General features: G+C 46.6%; 1 protein-coding gene across 1 annotated transcript; it reads right to left on the bottom strand.

Moving 5' to 3' along the window:
* Window positions 1–75: 75 nt before the first annotated feature.
* LOC124117697 (heat shock 70 kDa protein 14-like) lies at window positions 76–27,920 on the bottom strand. Its single transcript, XM_048397058.1, has 14 exons — window positions 27,838–27,920; window positions 25,284–25,364; window positions 24,160–24,291; window positions 23,954–24,059; window positions 21,328–21,418; window positions 20,231–20,335; window positions 19,134–19,295; window positions 17,205–17,360; window positions 9,863–9,965; window positions 7,292–7,420; window positions 6,830–6,922; window positions 2,003–2,176; window positions 1,733–1,791; window positions 76–1,178 (listed from the first exon to the last, which is right to left on the bottom strand). The coding sequence occupies exons 1-14, from the start codon at window positions 27,892–27,894 to the stop codon at window positions 1,103–1,105; spliced, it is 1,524 nt and encodes a 507-aa protein (XP_048253015.1). The 5' UTR covers window positions 27,895–27,920; the 3' UTR covers window positions 76–1,102.
* Between the last annotated feature and the right edge of the window lie 53 nt (window positions 27,921–27,973).

The following is a 27,973-nucleotide window of genomic DNA, read 5'->3' as shown; positions in this document are numbered from 1 at the left end:
CATTTTGTGTGAAGCAAATGCAAGTGATACGAGAGTTGGAATCTGATTGGTCCATAGGAGAGGCTTAGAAGAGACATATATAACTGGTAATAGCCACTGGTGGCGCTACGATCAAGCCCATTAATTCCAGCCTAGTTCGGCAAGGGTGGAAACTGGACTTTTAAAGTCAGTTAACTCCCTTGCCTCGGGAAGATGGCTGAGCCCAGAGTGAACATTGACCATCCAGTCTAGAAGGAAGTGTGGGTTCCTCAGCCATGTTTTGTCAGTTTTCTAAAACGATTCAGTTTCGTTTCTGTAATGCCTTAAATCAGCATGTTCCATCTGAGGAAAAGAAAAGTCTCAAAACAATGCCACCCTCGATAGTAGATGGGTGTAGATGCCATGGTGCTCTATAACTACAAGGTGCATAAAATATCCCCAACAATATAACAGCATAGCTTTACCTTTTTGCATTTGGAGCTACCCAATTATATTTGTTTTTGTGATACAGACATCAGGTATGGTTGTCTGAATGCTTTGGTCACTCATAATGATAATTTAGAAGCCTTCACCCTGGTAGGAAAGTTCACCTGATGCAACCTCCCATCGGGGTGTTTTCAGATCTTTATGCGGGGCGGTGGGGTAGCTGAGTGGTTAAAGCTTTGGCACATCATGCCAAAGACCTGGGTTCAATTTCCCACATGGGTACAATGTGTGAAGCCCATTTCTGGTGTCCCCTGCTGTGATATCGCTGGAATACTGCTAAAAGCATCATAAAAACACACTCACTCACTCATCAATGCAGAGTGGAATCCCACTGGAGTACAAATCTGACTTTAATGATATTGTGTGGAGCCAACAACACATGCACAGCCTCCACAATCAGCTAAAGGGAGACAACTTACCACATTATGCTACAAAGACAGAACAAACCGTTGTCTTGCAAAAACATATTTACAATGTTCATATTAACAGAAAATATGTTAATCTACATATGAAGTCAGGATGCTTTCATGATACACAACAATGGTGAACAACATATCCAATGACTGACCACATTTTCATATTTGATTTTACTGGCACAGGAAAGTTTGTCACATAACGCTTGTAGACTGCCCCATCATCAGCTGATGCCAATCGTGACACTTTCTTCCCTGTTTGAAGTCAGCTCTTGGCAGGTCACATGGAGGGTACCCTCTCTGAAATGACAGATTGAACGTAGAAGTAGGGGATATGAACTGACTCAATCTCATTAAAATCAAATATTAGTTCATGTTACCGCTGAGTGAGTGAGTGAGTGAGTTGGGTATAACGCCGCTTTTAATGGTATTCCAGTTATATCATGGCGGGTCCGCTTAATTTTGGAGAAAAGCCCGAAGTGATGCAGGTCTCAGTGAGTGAGTGAGTGAGTTGGGTTTAACACCGCTTTTAACAGTATTCCAGTTATATCGTGGCATGTCAGCTTAATGTGGGAGGAAAGCCCGAAGTGATGCAGGTCTCAGACGTTTACCAACAAACCGACAAACCTAGAACCGGGATTTGAACCCACAATCATAGGTTCTGATTTTCTGATTTTCTGGCGCGTCCAAGGGACGCAACCCTGCACAGCGAATCGCGGCGCCTCAGACGACTGGGCCACCCATACCGCTGAACAAAGATCTGAGGGCATCCATTACGGGTCACATCAGAATGATCACTCGCAAAGTTTGACTTAGAGCTAAACAAAACAATGTTCACAGGAATTAGAGCCTACCTTCTTAGATGGAAGTTTGCCTGTATACTGCTTGGCGTAGGAAGGTCTCGCATCACTATCTGTGAGTGAAATAATCAGACATCATGAAACATACCCCAAATTCAATCAATCACCTCAATGACTGGAAATGACCACCTAGGAATTTGTATGCTTGTTTATGTAGGGAGGCTGTTTATTTGGTTACATACTAGTTCGAACAATGTTTCTATGTTTTCAAAAGTTTTTGCCTGAGAACCAATTCTTTTATTTTTTAAGCCTTGAATAACTCACCCTGGCTAGTAGGGACGAGTTTTGTAGTGTGGGCGGGTCACTGGCCTCGTAGACCTCCATGCTGAAGTTGTCCTGGGCGTCAGCAAGTGTGAAAGTGTGCTGCTTCCTGGAAGGGATGAGGCTAAGCTTCGGCAGCGCTGTGATCAGGTTGTCCGTCTCGGGATCATCGGATACCTGCAGCATCAACAAACAACAAATGACATCCCTTCACACAGGCACCAAACACACCTTCACAAAGACACACCTTCACACAGAGACACTAACACACGTTCACAGACACAGCCAACACACCTTCACACAGACACCACAACACACCTTCACAGAGACACCCCAACACACCTTAACAGAGACACCACAACACACCTTCACACAGACACCCCAACACACCTTCACACAGACACCACAACACACCTTCACACAGACACCCAAACACACCTTCACAGAGACACCCCAACACACCTTCACACAGACACCCCAACACACCTTCACACAGACACCCCAACACACCTTCACAGAGACACCCCAACACACCTTCACAGAGACACCCCAACACACCTTTACAGAGACACTCTAACACAGCTTCACACAGACACCCCAACACACCTTCACACAGACACCCCAACACACCTTCACACAGACACCCCAACACACCTTCACACAGACACCCCAACACACCTTCAAACAGACACCCCAACACAACTTCACAGAGACACCCCAACACACCTTCACAGAGACACCCCAACACACCTTCACACAGACACCCCAACACACCTTAACAGAGACACCCCAACACACCTTCACACAGACACCCCAACACACCTTCACACAGACACCCCAACACACCTTCACAGAGACACCCCAACACACCTTCACACAGACACCCCAACACACCTTCACACAGACACAAAACACACCTTCACAGAGACACCCCAACACACCTTCACACAGACACATCTTCACACAGACACCCAACACACCTTCACACAGTCACACCTTCACACAGACACCCAACACACCTTCACAGAGACACACCCAACACACCTTCACACAGACACCACAACACACCTTCACACAGACACCACAACACACCTTCACACAGACACCACAACACACCTTCACACAGACACCCCAACACACCTTCACACAGACACCACAACACACCTTCACACAGACACACCCAACACACCTTCACACAGACACCACAACACACCTTCACACAGACACCCCAACACACCTTCACACAGACACACCCAACACACCTTCACACAGACACCACAACACACCTTCACACAGACACCACAACACACCTTCACAGAGACACCCCAACACACCTTCACACAGACACCCCAACACACCTTCACACAGACACCCCAACACACCTTCACAGAGACACCCCAACACACCTTCACACAGACACCCCAACACACCTTCACACAGACACCACAACACACCTTCACAGAGACACCACAACACACCTTCACACAGACACCCCAACACACCTTCACACAGACACCACAACACACCTTCACAGAGACACCCCAACACACCTTCACAGAGACACCCCAACACACCTTCACAGAGACACCCCAACACACCTTCACAGAGACACCCCAACACACCTTTACAGAGACACCCCAACACACCTTCACACAGACACCCCAACACACCTTCACACAGACACCCCAACACACCTTCAAAGAGACACCCCAACACACCTTCACACAGACACCTCAACACACCTTCACACAGACACCACAACACACCTTCACACAGACACCCCAACACACCTTCAAACAGACACCCCAACACACCTTCACAGAGACACCCCAACACACCTTCACAGAGACACCCCAACACACCTTCACACAGACACCCCAACACACCTTCACAGAGACACCCCAACACACCTTCACACAGACACCCCAACACACCTTCACAGAGACACCCCAACACACCTTCACACAGACACCCTAACACACACCTTCACACAGACACAAAACACACCTTCACAGAGACACCCCAACACACCTTCACACAGACACATCTTCACACAGACACCCAACACACCTTCACACAGTCACACCTTCACACAGACACCCAACACACCTTCACAGAGACACCCCAACACACCTTCACACAGACACCCCAACACACCTTCACACAGACACCCCAACACACCTTCACACAGACACCCCAACACACCTTCACAGAGACACCCCAACACACCTTCACACAGACACCCCAACACACCTTCACACAGACACCCAACACACCTTCACACAGACACCCCAACACACCTTCACACACTTTCACATAGACACCCCAACACAATTTCACAGAGACACCCAAACACACTTTCACACAGACACTAACAACACACCTTCACACAGACACCCCAGCACACTTTCACACAGACACCCCAGCACACTTTCACACAGACACCCAACACACCTTCACACAGACACCCAACACACTTTCAGAGAGACACCCCAACACACCTTCACACAGACACCCCAACACACCTTCACAAAGACACCCCAACACACCTTCACACAGACACCCAAACACACTTTCACACAGACACCCTAACACACTTTCACAGAGACACCCCAACACACCTTCACAGAGACACCCCAACACACCTTCACACAGACACCCCAACACACCTTCACACAGACACAAAACACACCTTCACACAGACACACCCAACACACCTTCACACAGGCACGCAACACACCTTCACACAGACACCAGCAACACACCTTCACACAGACCCTCCAATACACCTTCATACAGACACCCCAACACACCTTCACAGAAACCCCCAACACACCTTCACACAGACATCCCAACACACCTTCACACAGAGACCCCCAACACACCTTCACAGAAACCACCAACACACCTTCACAGAAACCCCCAACACACCTTCACAGAAACCCTCAACACACCTTCACACAGACACCCAACACACCTTCACACAGACACACCTTCACAGAGACACCCAACACACCTTCACACAGACACACCTTCACACAGACACACCTTCACACAGACACCCAACACACCTTCACACAGACACCCAACACACCTTCACACAGACACCCCAACACACCTTCACAGAGCCACCCCAACACACCTTCACACAGACACCCCAACACACCTTCACACAGACACAAAACACACCTTCACACAGACACACCCAACACACCTTCACACAGGCATGCAACACACCTTCACACAGACACCAGCAACACACCTTCACACAGACCCTCCAATACACCTTCACATTGACACCCCAACACACCTTCACAGAAACCCCGAACACACCTTCACACAGACATCCCAACACACCTTCACACAGAGACCCCCAACACACCTTCACAGAAACCCCCAACACACCTTCACAGAAACCCTCAACACACCTTCACACAGACACCCAACACACCTTCACACAGACACACCTTCACAGAGACACCCAACACACCTTCACACAGACACATCTTCACACAGACACCCAACACACCTTCACACAGACACCCAACACACCTTCACACAGACACCCAACACACCTTCACACAGACACCACAACACACCTTCACACAGACACCCAACACACCTTCACACAGTCACACCTTCACACAGACACCCAACACACCTTCACACAGTCACACCTTCACACAGACACCCAACACACCTTCACACAGACACCACAACACACCTTCACACAGACACCACAACACACCTTCACACAGACACCCAACACACCTTCACACAGTCACACCTTCACACAGACACCCAACACACCTTCACACAGACATCCAACACACCTTCACACAGACACCCCAACACACCTTCACACAGACACCCAACACACCTTCACACAGACATCCAACACACCTTCACACAGACACCCAACACACCTTCACACAGACACCCAACACACCTTCACACAGAAACCCAACACACCTTCACACAGTCACACCTTCACACAGACACACCTTCACACAGACACCCAACACACCTTCACCCAACACACCTTCACCCAGACACACCTTCACACAGACACCCAACACACCTTCACACAGACACCCAACACACCTTCACCCAACACACCTTCACCCAGACACACCTTCACACAGACACCCAACACACCTTCACACAGACACACCTTCACACAGACACCCAACACACAGACACCCCAACACACCTTCACACAGACACACCTTCACACAGACACCCAACACACCTTCACACAGACACCCAACACACCTTCACCCAGACACACCTTCACACAGACACCCAACACACCTTCACACAGACACCCAACACACCTTCACACAGACACCCAACACACCTTCACACAGACACACCTTCACACAGACACACAACACACCTTCACACACAGACCTTCACACAGACACCCAACACACCTTCACACAGACACACCTTCACACAGACACACCTTCACACAGACACCCAACACACCTTCACACAGACACACCTTCACACAGACACACCTTCACACAGACACACCTTCACACAGACACCCAACACACCTTCACACAGACACCCAACACACCTTCACACAGACACACCTTCACACAGACACACAACACACCTTCACACAGACACACCTTCACACAGACACCCAACACACCTTCACACAGACACACCTTCACGCAGACACACCTTCACACAGACACCCAACACACCTTCACACAGACACACCTTCACACAGACACACCTTCACACAGACACACCTTCACACAGACACCCAACACACCTTCACACAGACACACCTTCACACAGACACACCCAACACACCTTCACACAGACACAGCTGGAGAGGCACCTGGCCTGGGTGTGCTCTTCATGATCTTTCAAATCTTCGATCTCCTTCCCAACAAGGAATGCTGCCTGCAATACAAAAATATAGAATAAACAATATAGAGAACTTGAAATCACTAAATATCTATTTATAAAAGGTGTTAGTGTGTACATTTTCAATGTGCATAGTTCACAATTTACCACATAGCAATGTCTAGGGAAAAAAGTATAATTAATAGTATTAAACTTTCTTAGATATTTGACCACATATTGAAACAACATTGACCATTTTTTCACAAATTGATAAAGAAAATTCTAAAACATGTAGTAACACCCAATTGATAACACTGTCAATACCACCTGGAAATAAACGCAACTATGTTGATGGAAACACACAATCACTAATAGCATGGCTCAATCTACTTTGAAATATCCCAGTAGGTTGTAGATAAATCTGACCTCTTTAGCTGCTCCCATGGCAATGACCTCATCTGGAGATATGGAGGTCAGAATCTCTGCTCCTTTGACAGTGTCAGCCACGGACTTCTGCACAATCGGCACCTTGGCCCCGCCCCCACACAGAATCACCTGGAAGGAGAGGTCAGTTGCCGTGGTAACATATCTACCTAATAGCTGACTGGTCTCACGTCACATTGGCAACAACATAACTTTGATTTCTAAGGCTCTATTAAAATATGTCAACGAAGACAGCCACATAACAAAAGCTAAACTACTCCAAGTGTTCATATTCAAATATTTCCTGCATAAATAATGAAGAAAAACTGACACTAAATTATTTTTTAAATTTTAAGAAAATATACTTTTCAACATTGGCTTAGGAGTGAGTGAGTGAGTGAGTGAGTTGGGTTTAACGCCGCTTTTAACAGTATTCCAGTTATATCACGGCGTGTCAGCTTAACATGGGAGGAAAGCCCGAAGTGATGTAGGTCTCAGACCTTTACCACTTCGGTGAAACCCACGAGCACGGGTATGGTGCTGACAAACCTAGAAACTAAATCGGGGCGAACTGGGATTCGAACCCACAATCATAGGTTTCTGGCGTGCCCAAGGGACGCAACTCTGCACAGCGAATTGCGGCGCCTTAGACGACTGGGCCAACCGTGCCCCCCATTTGCTAAGGACCACACACATGGAGATAACTATTTTGGTTCTAAGCAAATGCTGAGTAGTATATGAAGTCATCATATGAAGAAACATAAGTGCCAGAGCACAGCTCCATTTGTCTGGCAGCTTCATATAACAGAGCCAAAAATGCATATTGAGAGAAATTAAGAGCATGGTAAAAAAAAGATCAAAATTTCAAAAACTGAAACAAAAGTGCTTAATCTCACAAGAAACTATATAAATACCAAATTTCATTGCATTTTTGAAACAAAACGGCATTAAAAGGTTTCTGCTTTCACTATGGTCGAAATGCAAAGAGGTGAAATCAAGGTCAAAATTTATAATATTGCACAAAAAAACAACAAAACACATATTTAGTCCCACTACTTATTAAACAAATCGGATTTGAACACAAATTCAGGTGTGATCACCTGTTCTTAGAAGAAATGCTTACCCAATCAGACGTGGCAAGTGGACAAGGGGAGATTACGACATCAGACATGGGAACTGGATAAGGGGAGATAACTGCATCAGACATGGCAAGTCAAGCTCCTCGCAGTGATAGCCCATTCGCAGAGCTCTCTATACTATCGCTGTCACCAGTCAAAACTCCCCACTAGCAACAGATGGACCGTTATGTTTACAAACAAGTGACGGCTGTTGCGACGCCGAATACACTAACCCCTGCTAAATTACTGTTCTTTGCTTGTCAATTTGGATTTCTATTTCCTTAAAACTATCATGTAATTGATATAGTTAGAATGTAAGGGAGACATTGGTTGATTTTCTGTTTGTATAATCAGATTGGTTCGAGATTGCAAGTAAATTCATCTGGAAAACATGGTCAAACTTTTTCAAAATGAAATATAATGGCATTCCCAAAGACATAAAAAAAAAGTATAAACGTTACTACATTTGCGGTTAGTGGGCAAATTTCAAGATTCTTGTAATGGCCCCACCCACACTGGTGGCAGCGATGTTACCGAGAGTGTAACGAAGGTGTCACACGCTGGGAAGGAGCTTGATGGCAAGTCGACAAGGGGAGATAACTACATCAGACATGGCAACTCAAGCTCATTCCCAGCGCGTGACACCTTGAATCTTGAAATTTGCCCTCTAACCCCAAATATAGTAACGTTTATACTTTTGTTTCTGTCTTTGGGAATGCCATCATATTTCAATTTGAAAAGGTTTGCGACTGACCATGTTTTCCAGATGAATTTACTTTGTTGTTTTAATAATCAGATTGGTTCGAGATTGCAGACTAATTGAAAATCAACCAACTTCTCCCTTACATTCTTACTATATCAATAACACAATAGTTTTAATGAAACAGAAATTCAAATTGACAAACGAAGAAAGTAATTAAGCGGCGTCACTTGTTTGTAAACATTACGGTCATTCGGTTGCTAGTTCAACTCCAAGCATGGTTGTGGCCACCTATTCACAGTGGGGAGTTTTGACTGGTGGCAGCGATAGTATAGAGAGCTCCGGGAACGTACTATCCGTGTGAGGAGCTTGATGGCAACTGGACAAGGGGAGATAACCACATCAGACATGGCAACTGGATAAGGGGAGATAACTACATCAGACTAGGCAACTGGACAAGAGGAGATAACTACATCAGACAAGGCAACTGGACAAGGGGAGATAACTACATCAGACAAGGCAACTGGACAAGGGGAGATAACTACATCAGACAAGGCAACTGGACAAGGGGAGATAACTACATCAGACATGGCAACTGGATAAGGGGATATAACTACATCAGACAAGGCAACTGGACAAAGGGAGTGACCACATCAGACATGGCAACTGGACACGGGGAGATAACTACAACGGGTTAACAAGTTCTCCAAGCATGATGGAGTAAACTGACCATGTCAGTGTTGCAAATGGACGTACTTTACTGATGTCTGTCTTGTTGAGCCCTGCCTCAGCGAGGCACTTCTCTATGAGGCCACTGCCCTGCTGCAAGAGACTGGTGCACAGACTCTCAAACCGGGCCCTGGAACACAAGTATAACATGAGGGCAACACAGGCAAAACAAATGTTTAAATCTTACAGAGTGACCATTGTTTAAGGCAGCAGGTGAGATAAAATAGGGTTAAATGTCGCGTCCAAGATTATTGCAGTTACAAGCGACGTGCATGCACGTGTGTGTGTGTGTCTGCTTGTACTAGTCCGGTCTGATTCCGATTCAATAGTGCTAGTCTACTGAGATACCATGCCGCAGTTTAACATGAATAGCCCACTCAGACAGTATACTGACTCCGTGCTGTCCAGTCCTAGTTTTAGCCCCTCATTGCCAAGCACCAGGCAGGGTAACAACAAGTACCATCTTTTGAAGTCTTTTGGTATGATGCGGCCGGGGAAGGAACTCCCGACCACCACACAGCCCTTGTGTATATCTGGTTCCTTATTTCAAAACAATCTTAGTAAAATCTAAATATTTTTTACATTTGTATACTTATCCTGCATTACTCCGTATTGCATTTACTGCTGTCTTTGACAGAGAGACGAACTGTGTGAGATCCAGCTGCTGAAGAAAGTTGTTTCCATCTGTCCAGGAAGCAGCGCCCCCTCCCACACAGTCGGCACGTGACCCGGAAGACATGACGTCATGTCAAAACTCATAACTGCTTTAACATAACATCGGAAACTTCGTGGGGAGGAAGCGGAGCGCAGGGGGGGCACTTAGACTTCGTAATGCAGGATAAGTACACAAATGTAAAAAATATTTAGATTTTACTAAATTTTTTAACTTATCCTGCATTACTCCGTATTGCATCTTTATCAGACGGCACGGCCGGTGGGCATACCTTCAGATGTGAGCCAGAAGAAAACCCTCGACAAAGGTCCGATGAAATCGCACCGCATGGACAAGCGATGACCGGAACACCAGCGACCATTCCTGTGAAAGGAAACGAGAGTCGATGCAAAAGAGGGAACCCGAAATAGGTGACAGAAATAGTATGAGGCGGGAATGCCAAAACTAGCACTGACCTAAGAGCGAATGCGGAACGCAGTAGAGCCCTCTAATCTGTGGTGATAAACACCAGAGAGGTCGACGGGCCCCGCTCAGGGTAACGGAGAATCAGTGGCGTCGGGGGTTGGTGACCTGTTGAGCTACCACCAGGGGACCAAAGCTATGAACGCCAGCGACATCTTCCAAGGCTACATCACGGAGGTAGTGGTTGGCGAAAACGGTGTCGGAACGCCAAAAACAGCCTTCCATGATAGATTTGAGGGAACAGTTACTGTGCAGAGCCATGGTAGACGCGACCGCCCGAATCTCGTGGGGGTTGTTAGCCTTGGGGGGGTCCAATCCGGCGACTTTATAAGATTGGAGGATGACCGCCCGGAGCCACAGGGAGATAGTATTCCGGCTGACCTCCGACAGCGACGAAGGGGAGACCGGTAGGAAAAGGCGTTTCCTAGACTTACGGCAGGCTTTAGACCGTCGCAGGAAAACCTTCAGGGCCCTAACTGGGCATAATAAGAGCTCCTCCACGTCGTCGGCACCCACAATCGACGAAAGTGGAGGGATGGTGAAGGATCTATCAGGCTGTCCGGGGAGTTGATTCTTTGCGATGAAGTCCCAGCACAGCCCAAGATGAACTGCTCCATGAGTCCCGCGTTCGAACCTGACCCGAGAGACGTCGAGGGCGTGGAGCTCACTAACCCGGGCGGCAGTAGCCAAGGCCAGTAGAAACACAGTCTTCTTCGTTAAGTCGTAAAAGGAAGACGTGTGGAGTGGTTCGAAGGGAGCCTCCCGAAGAGCCTTTAAGACCACATTCAGATCCCACGCAGGCGGTCTGAACTTGGCTTTCTGGTCGTCGAGACGAAACGAGCGCAGCATAGCCTGGAGTTCGGGAATTTTCGTCATTCTCCGGTCGTCCGGAATGGCAAGGACGGAGTTAATGGCGACCAGGTACGTGGAGATGGTAGAGCCTTTTAATCGACGCGTGCTGCGCAAGTACAGAAGAAACTCAGCCAGGAACTGCGGGGATGCCGTCATCGGATCCTGATGCTTGTCAGAGCAGAACGCCTGGAACGAGGACCATTTATCATCATATAGTCCCCGTGTAGATGGACGATGGGCGAAAGCAATAGCCTTGGCTGCTCTAGTCGAATAGCCCTTGGCTCCTAGGGCTTTTTGCAGATGTGCCAGGCGTGCAGATGAAACCGAGCGGGACTTGGGTGGGGCAACCGACTGTGTGGGTGAAGCAGAAGGTTGGACCACGCTGGCAGTTCTAGAGGGTTGTCTCTGGCGACGTTTCGGAGGTCGACAAACCAACTTCTGGCCGGCCACCAAGGCGCGACCAAAATCAGTGTCAAGTGTCGAGTGGCCTGGATCTTTTGAAGAACCCTGGGAAGGAGAACCGGAGGCGGAAAAGCGTACGCGCTTAATCCCTCCCAGGGAACACTGAAGGCGTCGACTGCTACAGCGGCCGGATCCGGGACCGGCGAGATGTAAGTCGGCAGATGGCAGTTCTGAGACGTGGCGAACAGATCGATGTTTGGAGAGGCGATCGTTTGACAAAGGACTGTGAAGATCTCTGGGTGGAGTCGCCATTCGGTGGGAGCCACCTTGTCCGGCCTTGACAGAGCGTCTGCCAGAACATTCCGGCAACCTGGAATGTGCTGAACAAGGAATTGCAAGTCTAAACGGTCCACCAGGTCGAAAAATCGGAAGGTCTGGTTGAGCAGGGACTGAGAGTGGAGAGTACCCTGATTCCTCAGACACCACACCATGGTGATGTTGTCCGTGGAGATGGCCAACTGGCCGTGCCGGAGAATGCTCTGCCAGTGGGAGACGGCCAGTATGAGAGCTTCGAGTTCGAGGTTGTTGCTGTGCCAGAAGAGCCGATCTCCTGACCACAGCCCTGCAACTGTTTGAGTCCCCAGATGAGCCCCCCAACCCTGTTTGGATGCGTCGACGAACAGGTGGAGGGAGGGCTGTAGCGCGGTCAAGGAGACGCCGCCGCAGACGTTCGATTCCACCGTCCACCATCGGAGGAAGGGGTGGAGGTGGACCGGGAGGACGATGAGGGACTCCGGATCCTGCTGCCGGATAAAGGGTGCGAGAAACCGTTGAATTGGACGGAGCTGGAGGCGACCTCTGGCAGTCAGGTCTTGAGCCGACGTGAGGAGACCCAATAGAACCTGCCATTGGCGGAGAGTTCGAGCCTGTTGAAGGGCAGGGAAGAGATGAGCGAGGATTTTCAACCACCTGTCTCTGGGGACTTGAAGGAGGTCCAGATCCGTGAGAAACAGGCCCCCGATAAACTGCAGACGGAACGATGGGATCAGCTCCGACTTGGTCTGATTGACGATCCAACCCAACTGATTGAAGAGCCGCAGGGTAAAATCCCTGTGACGCAGTAGCAACGCCGAGTCCCGATTGTTGAGGAGACAATCGTCGATGTATGGATCGAAGTTGATGTTCCTCAGGTGTAGGTAGGCGGCGACCGGGCGGGTGATCCGTGTGAAAAGCCACGGGGCCGTAGAAATTCCAAATGGTAGGACCGCCCACTGGTAATGGGTACCATTGAAAAGGAACCTGAGGAAGCGCCGGTCGTTGGGGTGGATGGGGACATGATGATAGGCGTCCTGGATGTCGAGGCTGATCAGGGAATCGCCAGCTGAGATTCTCGTCCTGAGCAGTCGCAACGTCGTCATTCGGAAGTAGGGAGGACGTTCCAGGTAGAGCCGGTTGAAAGTGGAGAGATTGTGTATCATGCGCCAGCTGGTGGTCCCCTTCTTGGGCACCAGAAACACCGGAGAGTAAAATCCTGGGTGTCGAGCCGGGTCGTGTACGATCTCTATGGCCTCCTTCTGCAGTAGGGAAAGGATGCTGTCGTGAAGGGGCCGAAGCTGGTGGGGTGAATAAGCGGCCGTTGACGGAGTAGACGTCAGAGGAGGCAGCGCAGACAATGGGAGCCGGTACCCCTGACGGAGGATGTCGGTGACGAACGGGTCCTCCAGTATGTACCAGTTTCTCCAAAACCGGCCTAGTCTCCCACCCACAGGTGTGTCGGTGACCGGAACGACTGGGGGTGGGAGGTCCCAGTCGTTGAGGTGCCGCCGGTCAACGCTTTGAGGTGGAATCGGCCCCCTTGCCGGGGCGACGATCCCTTCGGGGTTGGTAAGTGCCACGGGCTCTACCACGACCACGCCCTGTCCCACGAAAGGGCGAGGTATGTTTGGAGACGACCTTGAGGGAGGAACGGCGTGGTTTATAATTGCCTTTGGAGGACTTGGCCGCTGATTGGTGTGTTACATGCTCCAAGGCTCTGAGAGCAGTTTCATCCCTGGCGAAACTGGAGACGCGGGTGTGGGTAGCGGAGATAGCACCATTAAAAAGGGTAGGACCCGACCAAGGTTGTCGTAGTAAGGAACGCTTGAATTCGGAATCCCAGTCCGTGGAAGTCAAGTAACCCAACCGTCGAGTAGTGGTGATCTCCGCAAGCGCAGCTCTCAGGTGATTGCGCATGTGATCGATCTGGCGAAGTTGGAACGTCATAACCGTGCGCAAGTGGTCGATCCTGTTAGGATTGGATTCAGCGAGATCCTGGTCAATGGCTCTGGCAGATGAAGCAAGTGTAGATAGTGGCTTCAAAGTACGGCGCAGTTCCGTTTCCACGAAAGCGAGTCGGGAGTCCGGCATACGTATGGTGACGGACTGAGAAGACCCGGTCATTCGATGTAAGTCCTCGTCCAGGATATGTGCACCGTCGGCCACGTCGAAGGAGTGGACGGGGAAATCTTCCCGCCGGAAACGCGGAGCCTTGAACGACGGCGTGAGGGACAACTTAGCGAAGTCCTCGTCCAACGCCGTAACCAGGTCAGTGAGCATTGGGTCGGGTGGTAGAGAAGTCGGATTAGACCAGATCGTCAACTTTTTATCCACATCGGAGCCCGGGGAGGGAGCGACGGAGGCCAGACGGTCCGCCAACCAATCAGCAACCTGTGAAAGGCCCAAGTGTGTATCAATCTCGGGAGATGGAGGGTCATAGTTGGGGCGAAATGATCCTTCCGAGGAGGAGGAACGACGTCGTCGTCTATGTACGGGTGAGTGACTACGAGAGCGACTACGAGAGCGACGACGGGAACGAGCAGACTTGGACGAGTGCCGAGAGACAGTCGGAGGCGACGAGGTGTACAATGTTCGAGACCGAGAAGCACCCGATGTGGAGGGGGCCTCAGGAATCGCAGTAGCAGTAGTCGGGGCCGTCAGCGTCGCCGGCGTCGCAGGAGGCACCGTCGGCGTCGCTGAGGTGGGTTGAGCTTGCGCAAACAATGACTGCATCCAAGCTTGCATCCAAGATGGATCCATGAACGATGACGGAAGGGCATGTCCATAAGTAGGAGGCGCAGCACAAGTCAAAGGCGCCGAAGTAGTCAGAGGCGCCGTATACATCGAAGACATCAGAGGCGCCGGACCAAGAGGCGCCGGATACATCGGAGGCGCCGGACCAAGAGGCGCCGGAGGCGCCGGGTAGATCGGAGGCGCCGGACGAAGAGGCGCCGGAAGCGCCGGGTAGATCGGAGGCGCCGGACCAAGAGGCGCCGGGTAGATCGGAGGCGCCGGAGGCGCCGGACCAAGAGGCGCCGGGTAGATCGGAGGCGCCGGAGGCGCCGGGTAGATCGGAGGCGCCGGAGGCGCCGGGTACATCGGAGGCGCCGGAGGCGCCGGGTACATCGGAGGCGCCGGACCAAGAGGCGCCGGAGTTGTCGTCGTAGATGGTAGAGGTGACAGGAAACCCGAAACGGGCGATGCTGCAGACGATGATGTCGAAGCAGATGACGGTAAGGGTGGTGTAGGAGACCGTGTACGGTCGGATGTCGTGCCATGGGAGGCAGACTCTACGTTGGATGACATGTTAGCGAGTCGACGCACACGCTGGGTGAATCGTTTCCGAGACACTCTGAGGTAGGCGGTGAAGGCGACTGGCGACAGGGGACTACAATAACTGCAACGCTCTGTGAGGGTACACGGGGTTGTACAGTCCAGGCAGCAGGGGTGGGGGTCCCGTCCAGATTTATTCCCGCGGCAGCGAGAGCAGCGAGACATACTGGAATTGAAGCAAAAAACATAACGATGTGTAAACACACAACGTGAAACATAATGTAACTCAACATAACTTATTCTTGTTACAAAGTTAATAAGAGCAAACAATTACGCTTCAAACACGCCGAAAACAATCATTAAACTTAATGTAAAACTCCAACCATAGAGCGAATTCAAGACACAAAACACGAAAGTACGTGGACATGTAGTGAATCGCAACAGGGCGGGAAAAAATGGCGGTAAACCAAAATGGCGGGAAACAACAATACGCTCGGAAAAACCGTGACGAGAGTCAGAACCCGAGCGAGAAACATTACCAATTAACAATATAATGAAGGCAAAGGTAATACAGCAGACTTTTGTCGTAGAAAACGAAAGAAAGTCAGGACCAAGTAAACTCTCTTTAATAATTCCACTGAGGGATACAGTTCACGTCCGATCCATGTGGTTGACAAAGCAGTTATGAGTTTTGACATGACGTCATGTCTTCCGGGTCACGTGCCGACTGTGTGGGAGGGGGCGCTGCTTCCTGGACAGATGGAAACAACTTTCTTCAGCAGCTGGATCTCACACAGTTCGTCTCTCTGTCAAAGACAGCAGTAAATGCAATACGGAGTAATGCAGGATAAGTTAAAAAATAACTGGTATTGTGTTGGTTTGTTGTTTAACGCTGCATTCACCAATATTCCAGGAACATGACAGCGCCCAATTTAATTTTGTTTGTTGTTAAACACTGCATTCAGCAATATTCCAGCTATATGACAGCGGTCTGTAAATAATCGAGTCTGGACCAGACAATCCAGTGATTGATATCATGAGCATCGATCTTCGCAACTGGGATGCGATGACATGCGCCAACCAAGACAGCGAGCCTAACTACCTGATCCTGTTTGTCGTCTCTTACAGCAAACAGTCGCCTTTTATGGCAAGCAAGGGTTGCTGAAGACCTATTCTACCCCAGATATACACAGGCAGCGCCCACAAAAATAATCAACTGGATCCGACAATCCTGTGACGTTAAGGGAAACCATAACGTCACCCAGCCTGACAACCTAATCCACCTGCTAGGGACCTATTCTAATCCAGAATCCCCGATATTGTGAGATCCACCAAAGGTTAAAAGGAACTACAATGAACTAGCTGTCTGTCATGTGTTTCCAAGCCTCTCACCTTGACACCCCGTGATGGAAGTCCATGCCATCGTAGAGAGAGTCGACGGCACACTTGGCATTACCCAGCGTGGACAGAGCATGCTTGCAGGTTTCAGCAGCGAAGCGTAGCTTGGTAACCGAGCGCTTGTTTTCAGTCACATCAGCCTTGTACTGTCTGCAATGCATTAGCATCATTTATAGCCAAAATGGATAGAATTATCATTAAAACGCCCGTATGTTAGCAGAAATGAGGGGGCCACTGTAACTTGATAATGCCCTCATATTACTTGACGACGGGCCATTATCACGCCCGTTGTTAGGTGACGTCATAGGATAGGGATAGGTGGCGTCACGTTCAATAGTGACATCATCTGGTTTGTTCTATGACGTTTCCATATTTGTAAAAGTGGGTCCCTGACATTTGTGTTGATTGCAGTAAATGTTTCAAAATCGATATTGTTGTTTCTTTTTATTTGATAACAAATTCCATCCATTTTAGCTATAATAACGGTAACGCTATTTTTCAGGGCATTATCAATTCCAGAAGCCCTCTGTCTTTTCAACTGCCTCCTTCGTCGGGCAGTTAATGGAAGACCTCAGGCTTCTGCAAATGATAGCGTTACCCATATAATAAAAAAATAATGGGCTTGGTCCTCAGGCACTGCCTACATCATCATAAAGTTCGCCGCATGTTTCGTTTATATTTCCATTCCTTAAATATTCCAAGTCCAACAGTAGCCAAATACAGTATTCTAGTATTTTACTCATCAAGGAATACATTTAGGTAGGAAGGCTCTTTCTCATTTATTTGGTTTCACAACTGTTTATTTGGTTACATACTCGTTTGAACTACCCCCACAAAAAAAGGAAAAACCCGCCCGCACTAAATTTTCAAAAACCATTGCCTGAGAACCAATTCTTTTATTTTGTTAAGCCTAACAAAAGGTCAAATGGATCACCATATACTTCAAGGTCATCATTGTTGAGGCACATTTGAATGGCTGATATTCCTAAATTATGACGATACCAATATCTCAAAATTGGAATTCATTTTATGCAAACACCTAACTCATCACATAGACATATTGTTTGAATATATATATATTTCTTGCATAATAAGGCAAGAGGAGAAGAACTTATATGCCTTAATTTGGAGGTGTGTGTGTGTTTGTTGCTTAAAGATGCACTCAGCAATATTCATGCTACAGGCTTGTAAATAATCTAGAGTCAGATATTATGAGCAACGATCCATGTCGTCGGGGTACACTGAGAGTGAGTGAGTGAGCATGGTTTTACCCCGCTTTTAGTAATATTCCAGCAATATCACGGTGGGGGACACCAGAAATGGGCTTCACGCACTGAACCCATGTCAGGTATCGAACCCGGGTCTTCAGCCTGACAAGCGAACGCTTTACCACTAAGCTACCCCACTGCCCCGGGTACACTGAGAATACATCAACCAAGTTAGCAAGCAGTGACCACTAGGGCTGTAACGATTCACTGATACGGTCCACGATATAATCGATACTTTGGTTCACCCGATACTTGAATCATCTGTTTGTCAGATCGTGATATGCTATAAATAGAACAAGAAGTAATAGAGTTACCTCCCATTATGGGAGACAAGCATGGCAGAACACAAGGAGTGGTAGCTGAGGACGAGGACTAACTGTTACATTAAATAACCATCCCTTCATTTAAACCTGTTTTGTTCTTGTGGTTTTCTTTCTTAAAGTTTTTTAGATGTCAATACATAAATGTATAAAGGTTTTTGAGCTGTATTTCAGTGATTTCATCATTTCTTACTATTGATGTGGTGTATCGTTATACCAGTAGTATCGTCAGTCCATATCGTGATACGAATCATATCGCAAGATACCAGGCGATACTCTGCTCTACTGACCACCTGACTGATTTGAAGATTTGACAAACTGCACTCTGCACCTACCTCTTAAACTCAGTAGCAAGATACTTGAGCAGGACTTCTGTGAACTGGTTGCCTCCGAACTGAGTGTCTGCTGTGGATGAACAGACTCTGTACATGCCGTTCTCTATCTTCAGCACTGTGGCATCGCTTGACGTGCCTCCAAGCCGGTACACCAGGGCATAGCTGGAAGCACGATCACGAAAGGTAGAAGTTTCATGTCGTAGGACTGATAAATATTAATACTGTATTCGACGTAATAAGCGCCCTGCTCTAATAAGCGCCCACGGCGATATTTACTAATATATTTGCTGGTGAACAATCCCAATTAGCACCCCTTCCGATTGGTCAATGTACAAAAGACTTATTTATTCGCGTATAATACACAATTAAATTCTTAAAAAAAATATCTGTCGTATATAAACATTTCAAGCTGTCAGCATAAACCACGAAATTTATCTTTCAAGGCTGGTTTTTTTCACCAAAATAACATTCTATTAAGAGCCCCCATTTCTAATTTTGAGAGTGCCCACGGCGCTTATTACGTCGAATACGGTATCTAATTTTTGGATATTTAATACTTATCCTGCATTACATCTAATACAATCTCTTGCTCTTGAACCGAAACGTAATCTAATCTCAAAGGCGATATCTCACCCAGAGAGAGACGTTTCCATAAACGAATCACCGAAACAGGCCGAACTACAGCCATCACGTGACCCAAGCTGCAGGATAATGTAGGATAATGCAGAATAATGTATGATAAAGCAGGATAATGTAGGATAAAGCAGGATAATGTAGGATTATGTAGGATAAAGCAGGATAATGTAGGATAAAGCAGAATAATGTAGGATAAAGCAGGATAATGCAGGATAATGTAGGATAAAGCAGGATAACTTAAAAATCTATTGATTAGGCAGGCAAGTATGGTCATAACATGGGCAACATTCACACATTGTCTTGCTGCTACTTCAAACCAAGCAAATGTTGGATTGAAAAGTCCTGCTCTCACTCGTGTGAACAGATCTGCTAACTTGCACATTTTCCACTTATGCAGATCATGGGCCAATACATGTCCTCATCCCGCCTCCCCTTTGAGTCATCCTCATGGATGAAGTTACCTGCTCTCTGAATGGTCCATCTGCCCAAGGTCATACGCCAAGGCTGCAGCTGATGCTTCGTTGATTAACCTGAGGATGTTGAAGCCGGCTTTGGTGGCAGCCTCACTGTCAAAAGATACATAGAATGTTTGACTACATGGTAAAAGGTCTCCATTTCCATATCACTTGCATCCTTCTGAATGCTATTCAAACTTAAATGTCAATGATTTAGAAAGTTAATAAGTGAGGTGAGGTGAAATTGGGTTTAACGTCGCGTCCAAGATTATTGCACTTATATAGCGACGTGCATGCACATGTGTGTGTGGCTGCTTGTACTAGTCCGGACTGATGCCGATTTATAGTGCTAGCTCACTGAGATACCATGCCGCAGTTTAACAAGAATATCCCACTCAGACACAGTATACTGACTCTGAGCCGACCAGTCCTTGTTTTAGCCCCTTAGTACCATCTTTTAACGTCTTTTAGTATGATGTGGCCTGGGATCGAACCCCGGACCTTCCGCTCTCCGGGCGGACGCTCTACCACTAGACCACGGAGGCGGTCAGAAAGTTAACAAAGGGTGAATGAATATAATTGTGAACCACAATCATCAAATTCCACCTTTATCAAGGGGGGCAGTGTTTAAACAGCCAAGTCATACTCAGAGAGTAAGTGAGTTGAGTTTAACACAGCTTTCACTTTGATGAAACCCATGAGCACAAGTACGGTGCTGACAAACCTGGAAACATAATCAGAGCGAACTAGGATTCAAATCCACAATCTTGGTTGGTTGGTTGGTTTGTTGTTTAAAGCCGCACTCAGCAATACTCCAGCTATATGACAGCGGTATGTAAATGATCCAGTCTGGACCAGACAAACCCGTGATTGACATCATGAGCATCGATCTACGCAATTGGGATACGATGACATGCATCAACCAAGTCAGCGGGCCTGACCACCTGATCATGGGTTGCTGAAGACCTATTCTACCCCGCATCTTCACGGGTCGTATCCATTAGTAATAGTTATATACTCATTCACACTCAAAAGTCGACAACCCCTGGATACATCCCATGAAGACAATTCCAGTGACAGTGTTATGGTACACTCATCCTCACCTGAAGGTGTTTTTGTGTTCAGGCCCAAAGCCAAATGGCACAGTGAGTACAGCATCCTGAATGCCACTTCCTCCGTGACTCTGGGCAGTTTCTGGTGGAGCAAACGTAGACATGTAGGCTTACATTTTAACATTATCAACATACGCTGAATTTCAGAAAATAAGGACTTTTAAGAAAATCCCAGTTTTCAGCAAAAAAATTCCAAATTTGTCTGCCAAAGGTACTTCATCTGGATAATCCCTGCAGTATGTAAGATGAATATACAAACAAGCTTATGTTTAATGCACAGTCAATCTCATTGAAATGAGATCTAAGTTCTCGTTACCACTAAACAAAGATCTGAGGACATCCCATTACAGGTCACGTCAGACTGACCTTTCCCGAACTTTGACCGACCCATGGAATGACTGACAGGAAGTCGACTTTGCCAAGCAGACGGCAGCTTTCTCATTTTTAACAGCACAGGTGGCTTTGCTTCGAAACATGTTTTGACAAATTCTCGATTAAATATTTGAAAAATGAACAAAGGAACATTCTGGAATGGCAAACAAGTGTCCCAGATTGTATGGATTCAGTCATAAAGCCTGTAACCATGGTAACTGTCTTTCAGAATACCCCGTGTTAAATTTTCGAGGTTGCATGATTAGAAAACACATTCCGACGGTCTCTTTCATGATCTGGTAAGCGACACTCTGATTGGTCGGATGAGAGGTTGGTCTGACCTGACCCGTTATGGTATTTCCTCAGATCTTTGTTTCATGGTAGCGAGAACAAAGATCTGATTTAAATCAGATTGAATGCATCGTAGGATTAATAAAATAATCTGGTGATTCAGAAATTGCATAGGATGTTATTAGTCTCAATGAAAAAGAAGGGAGGCAAATTTTTAGATTACAACAGCTTATTTCCCAGCTCAAGTTGACATGACATTCACTGGGTGGGCAGGTGGACTAGGAGTGTTCTTGTTGCCAGAGACAATTCCAAATGCACATCTAAACATGTCTGCAAGTGCCCTGTATGGTATTATTATCAGCAACATCCAGCACCACTGGGGTATGGTGACACTCATCCAAGTCACCAGGCCTGACCACCATTATAACTAAGTCACGTCCCACGCCAAGCATGCAGAATTCCTGAAATGGGATGTTGAACCAGAACTGTACAATTTTTCTCAACAGCTGGTGTGAGAAACCCATGTGAAGTAACTGGAATAAACGTGTATGAGATTGAATTCCAGGTCCATGATTGGCTACTCCAGTGAGTGAGTGAGTGAGTGAGTGAGTGAGTGAGTGAGTGAGTGAGTGAGTGAGTGAGTGAGTGAGTGAGTGAGTGAGTGAGTGAGTGAGTGAGTGAGTGAGTGAGTGAGTGAGTGAGTGAGTGAGTGAGTGAGTGAGTGAGTGAGTGAGTGAGTGAGTGAGTGAGTGAGTGAGTGAGTGAGTGAGTGAGTGAGTGAGTGAGTGAGTGAGTGAGTGAGTGAGTGAGTGAGTGAGTGAGTGAGTGAGTGAGTGAGTGAGTGAGTGAGTGAGTGAGTGAGTGAGTGAGTGAGTGAGTGAGTGAGTGAGTGAGTGAGTGAGTGAGTGAGTGAGTGAGTGAGTGAGTGAGTGAGTGAGTGAGTGAGTGAGTGAGTGAGTGAGTGAGTGAGTGAGTGAGTGAGTGAGTGAGTGAGTGAGTGAGTGAGTGAGTGAGTGAGTGAGTGAGTGAGTGAGTGAGTGAGTGAGTGAGTGAGTGAGTGAGTGAGTGAGTGAGTGAGTGAGTGAGTGAGTGAGTGAGTGAGTGAGTGAGTGAGTGAGTGAGTGAGTGAGTGAGTGAGTGAGTGAGTGAGTGAGTGAGTGAGTGAGTGAGTGAGTGAGTGAGTGAGTGAGTGAGTGAGTGAGTGAGTGAGTGAGTGAGTGAGTGAGTGAGTGAGTGAGTGAGTGAGTGAGTGAGTGAGTGAGTGAGTGAGTGAGTGAGTGAGTGAGTGAGTGAGTGAGTGAGTGAGTGAGTGTGCTTTTTAACAATATTCAACTTACAGCATGGTGTGTCAACTTAATATGGAAGGAAAGCCCCAAGTGATGCAGGTCTCAGATATGTAAGACAAATGGTAGGTGAGAGCTACTTGTTGTGTTCCAAATAAACACCTGCCCATAAGCCCAGGGTTGGAAGATCTTGTGTCGGGCCAGTAGTTTCAAATTTGATTTGTCCCTTATGGCCAGCAGTAAATTTACCTGTCAGTCTATTTGTCACAATTAGCTGCGGTCTAGTTAATGATGGCCTGAAAAGATTAGGTAAGTTCTAAAGTCTGTGGGTCCTGATGGCAGCCTGGGAATACATATTATTTGAAACATTGGCTACTCGTATAGTTCTTGTTCTTGTTCGTTGTTTAACGCGCACTCAGCAATATTCCAGCTATACGACAGCGGTCTCTAAATAGTCCAGCCTGGACAAGACAATCCAGTGATTGACATCATGAGCATCGATCAAAGCTATCGGGATACGATGACATGCATCAACCAAGTCAGCAAGTCTGACCACCGATCCTGTTAGTCGCCTCTTAATACAAGCATAGTCGCCTTTTACGGAAAACATGGGTTGCTGAAGACCTATTCGACCCCGGATCTTCACGTATAGCAATCTCTACATCTCCTACCTAGCATCTTCCTGTAGATAATCTCCGCGACCTGACTGGCGGAGTACTGACTCGTCTTCCCCTTGTGGTTCACTTCAAACTGAGGGATCCCATTCTTCTCCACCACCTGTGGAGATGCAATAGGAATAAAAGCCTCTTGTCAAGATGTTTCCACAGAACACAAAACACAAAGATCCGGTTCTAATGAGATTGTCATAATGACTTACCTTGGCTGTAGACTTGGCGCTGAAGTTCTCAACCACTGGGTCCTCCATCTTCCGCCCCAGAATTTGTTTAACATTACTGATGGTGTTGGCTGCATTCCTGATAATGCCCTGCTTGGCTGCCGCCCCGACCGACTGGAAGGAGGAGTGAATATTGTATCAACCCACAGTTAGCTCTGTCAACTGTATCTCGGTGTTTTGAACATGACTTGACGGCATGATCAAATATACCGTATTCGACGTAATAAGCGCCCAGGGCGCTCTCAAAATTAGAAATAGGGGGCTCTTATTAGAATATTATTTTAGTGATAAAAAACAGAGTTAAAAGGTAAATTTCGTGGTTTATGCTGACAGCCTGAAATGTTTATGTACGACAGATATATTTTTCCAGAATTTAATTGCCCATAATTAAGTGTGCATATAACAGATGAGTGCGAATTTTAAGCGAATATATAAGTCTTGCGTACATTGATCGATCTGAAGGGTAGCTAATTAGGATTGTTCACTGGCCAATTTATTAGCGAATATCGCCGTGGGCACTTATTACGTCGAATATGGTACATGCCGTGACACTGACATAAGCCTGGTCCACGATAGCAATCACTCAAAATGTGAAAAAATAATCTTAATTGGTTTGGTTGGTGGGAAAAGAACTGGGGTAGGGGTTATTGGGTTTAGTGTTGCGCTCGTGATACTTGCACTCACACGGCTTTGTGCATGCATGTTGGTTGATTAACGCCGCACTCAGCAATATTCCAACTACATGATGGCGGTCTGTAAATAATCCAGTCTGGACCAGACAATCCAGTGATTGACATCATAAGCATTGATCCACGCTATTGGTTGGTTGTTTTTTGTTTACTGCTACACTCAGCAACATTCCAGCTATATGACGGTGGTTTGTAAATAATACATTCTAAACCAGACAATCGAGTGATTGACATCATGAGCATCGATCTACGCAATTAGGATACAATTACATGCATCAACCAAGTCTTTGAGCCTGACCACCCGATCCCGTTAGTCGCCTCTTACGACAAGCATGGGTTGCTGGAAGCCTATTCTTGACACAGATCTCCACGGTTCCACTGGGAATACATATTTTAGAATCATAACCTGGTGTATACCTGATCATGGTCGGTGAATGCAACAACACAGGGCGTAACTCTGTCTCCGAGATCGTTAGCAACAACATCCGCCTTCCCATCCTGAAACACAGTGTGGAGTATTAGAAATTTAACGCTATAGTCATAATAGTCAGGTGTTGAATTATTGCAATACATTACATGGGATAAAACAAAATTGTACTCCATCAAACATTGTATTACAATAGGAGCCTATCTGGATCTTCTCAAATATCAAGTCTGCAGGAAATGTCAATAAAAATTCACAAATTGGAAATAACACTCTCTAAATGTATTTATATAGTCATAACTAATGCTATGCCATTGTAGAGCGACCACCTCCGTTGTCTAATGGTAGTGCATCCACCCAGAGAGCGGAAGGTCCGGGGTTCGATCCCTGGTCACATCAAACCAAAAGACGTTAAAAGATGGTACTTGTTGTTACCATGTCTGGCGCTCGGCATTAAGAGGCTAAAACAAGGACTGGTCAGCTCGGAGTCAGTATACTGTGTCTGAGTGGGGTATTCATGTTAAACTGCGGCATGGTATCTCAGTGAGCTAGCACTATAAATCGGCATCAGTCTGGACAAGTACAAGCAGCCACACACACATTTGGCATGCACGTCGCTATGTAAGTGCAATAATCTTGGATGCGACAACACACCCACCCCAAAATATTTTGATGATAAAAATGTTTTCATAAACTGACGCCTTGCATAAAATGCATGGCTGCAGGCTAGACTTAATAAACATATATTGAAAACTATCAACATCACTGGGCTTATTCAATGACATCACTTGTAGAGATGATAGATCACTGAGAGGAGGTTATTCACATTTGATGACTCCTGACATCACAGGGCATTGTTTCACCGGTGTGTCTGGCAACACAATTTCACAAATTATGTCATAGGGTTTTGTGACCTGTTAGAAAAGTTTGTGGTACTAGGCCCTGTTCCATAAGGCGATTGTAGCACTAAGACGATTGTAACTCCTAAACATTAACATAGACTTACGACTGTCGTAGCGCTAAGATAGCTTTGTGGAATAGGGCCCTGTATGGCAAAAGTAGACACTAACAGTAACCCATAGGGTCAGCAGCTAATATTGGGTGGATACAATGATAGGGTAATCAGAACCATGTATCACTATTTAAACATGTTTAATGTCTTATGAGTATCATGAATGGTGTAGTTTCAAGGTTCCTTGGCAACAAGCATGTGTAAAAGATTCCATGATATTTTTTAATGTGCAATCGGAGCACCTTTGGAATACAGTACCACAACTTCTCGTGTGGACGATCTCTGCCGTAGGTCATGTATCTCAAAGACATGCAGACAGTTTTTGTTAAAATTTTGTCGAACGCGAACTTGCAACCTTCGGATTGTTAGCACAACAGCTAACTGACTGAGCTGTGCCCACACAGTGAAACAAATAAAACATATTTTTTAAATAAAAGTGCTTTCACCAACTAGCGCTGTCTATAAAATGCGCTGCCGCAGGTCTATATTTAGTAAACAAATATTTAAAACTCTCAGCATTGCTGGGCTTATTCACAACATTGCACGTGGAGATCACTGAGAGGAGCTTATGCACACTCGCTGACCCCTGACGTTACACTGCATTGTTTTGCCAGTGTGACTGGCAACAAAATACTTCAAATTAAATCATAGGGTATTGTGACGTGTTTGAAAAGTCTGTTATACTGCATTCTAAAGGTAAGCCATGCACACTGATGGAGCATGTGAAGGCCTGTGCACAAATTAGCATCAGACTCATTATGAAGTCAGATAGTAAAGATAGAGCAGTACATAGCTATGATTTCACAGCTATGGTATCGTAATCACCCATCTAACATGTCTAAGGATCCCCTAATAATTTTAACAATAAGATTTGACCAAACATGAAACCCTATAGTTTGTATGTTTATTGTTTAACGTCGCACTCAGCAATATTCCAGCTATACGACGGCAGTCTGTAAATAATTGAGTCTGGACCAGACAATCCAGTGATTGATATCATGAGCATTGATTCACGCAATTGGGATCGATGACATGCATCAAGTGAAATCCTATAGATTTTCATCACTTCATAATACTGTGATATTATACTGAAAGTAATTTTCGGGCTGACGGGGGAATTCCCATAGAGACATTAGACATTAGATTGACCTAAGAATATTTCTAAGACTGTATATAAACATGGCAGTGATGGAGTATTTCTGAGACAGAGCAAAAAAGTTAACTGGTTCATGCAAGAAGGGCATTTGACTGGATTGCCTTGATTCAAGTCGCAACAGTTGGCTTAAGGTTGGTTCCGTTTCCATGGCCAAATTTATGTCCGCACTGAGACGAGGCTTGATTAATACTCAATTTCGGATGTAGGCAAGGGCAACAAATCGAACGATGAATCATGTCGCCGGCGATAACACAGTGTTGTGAAGGACATTTCTACAATAATTTCAAAGGAATTCTCTGTGATTTATATATGTACCAATAGACTGAACTACAAAATATTAACGACACTGAAATATATAACTGAATATATCTTGTTCAACCTTGTAAACAGCAAGGCACGCAGAACACGTGCCAAAATGAACACCAAAAGCCGCCATGACAGTTTTGTAATACTTCCGGTGGGGTAAGGAGGGGGGACATAATTTCCGCTACGCGCGAGTATCTATATTTAGATCT

This window comes from Haliotis rufescens, unplaced genomic scaffold (assembly GCF_023055435.1).
Source record: "Haliotis rufescens isolate VD_foot unplaced genomic scaffold, xgHalRufe1.0.p SCAF_16, whole genome shotgun sequence".
Classification (NCBI taxonomy): Eukaryota; Metazoa; Mollusca; class Gastropoda; order Lepetellida; family Haliotidae; genus Haliotis; species Haliotis rufescens.
The sequence above is the reverse complement of the archived record's forward strand: the minus strand, read 5'-3'. Positions and strand labels throughout refer to the sequence as shown.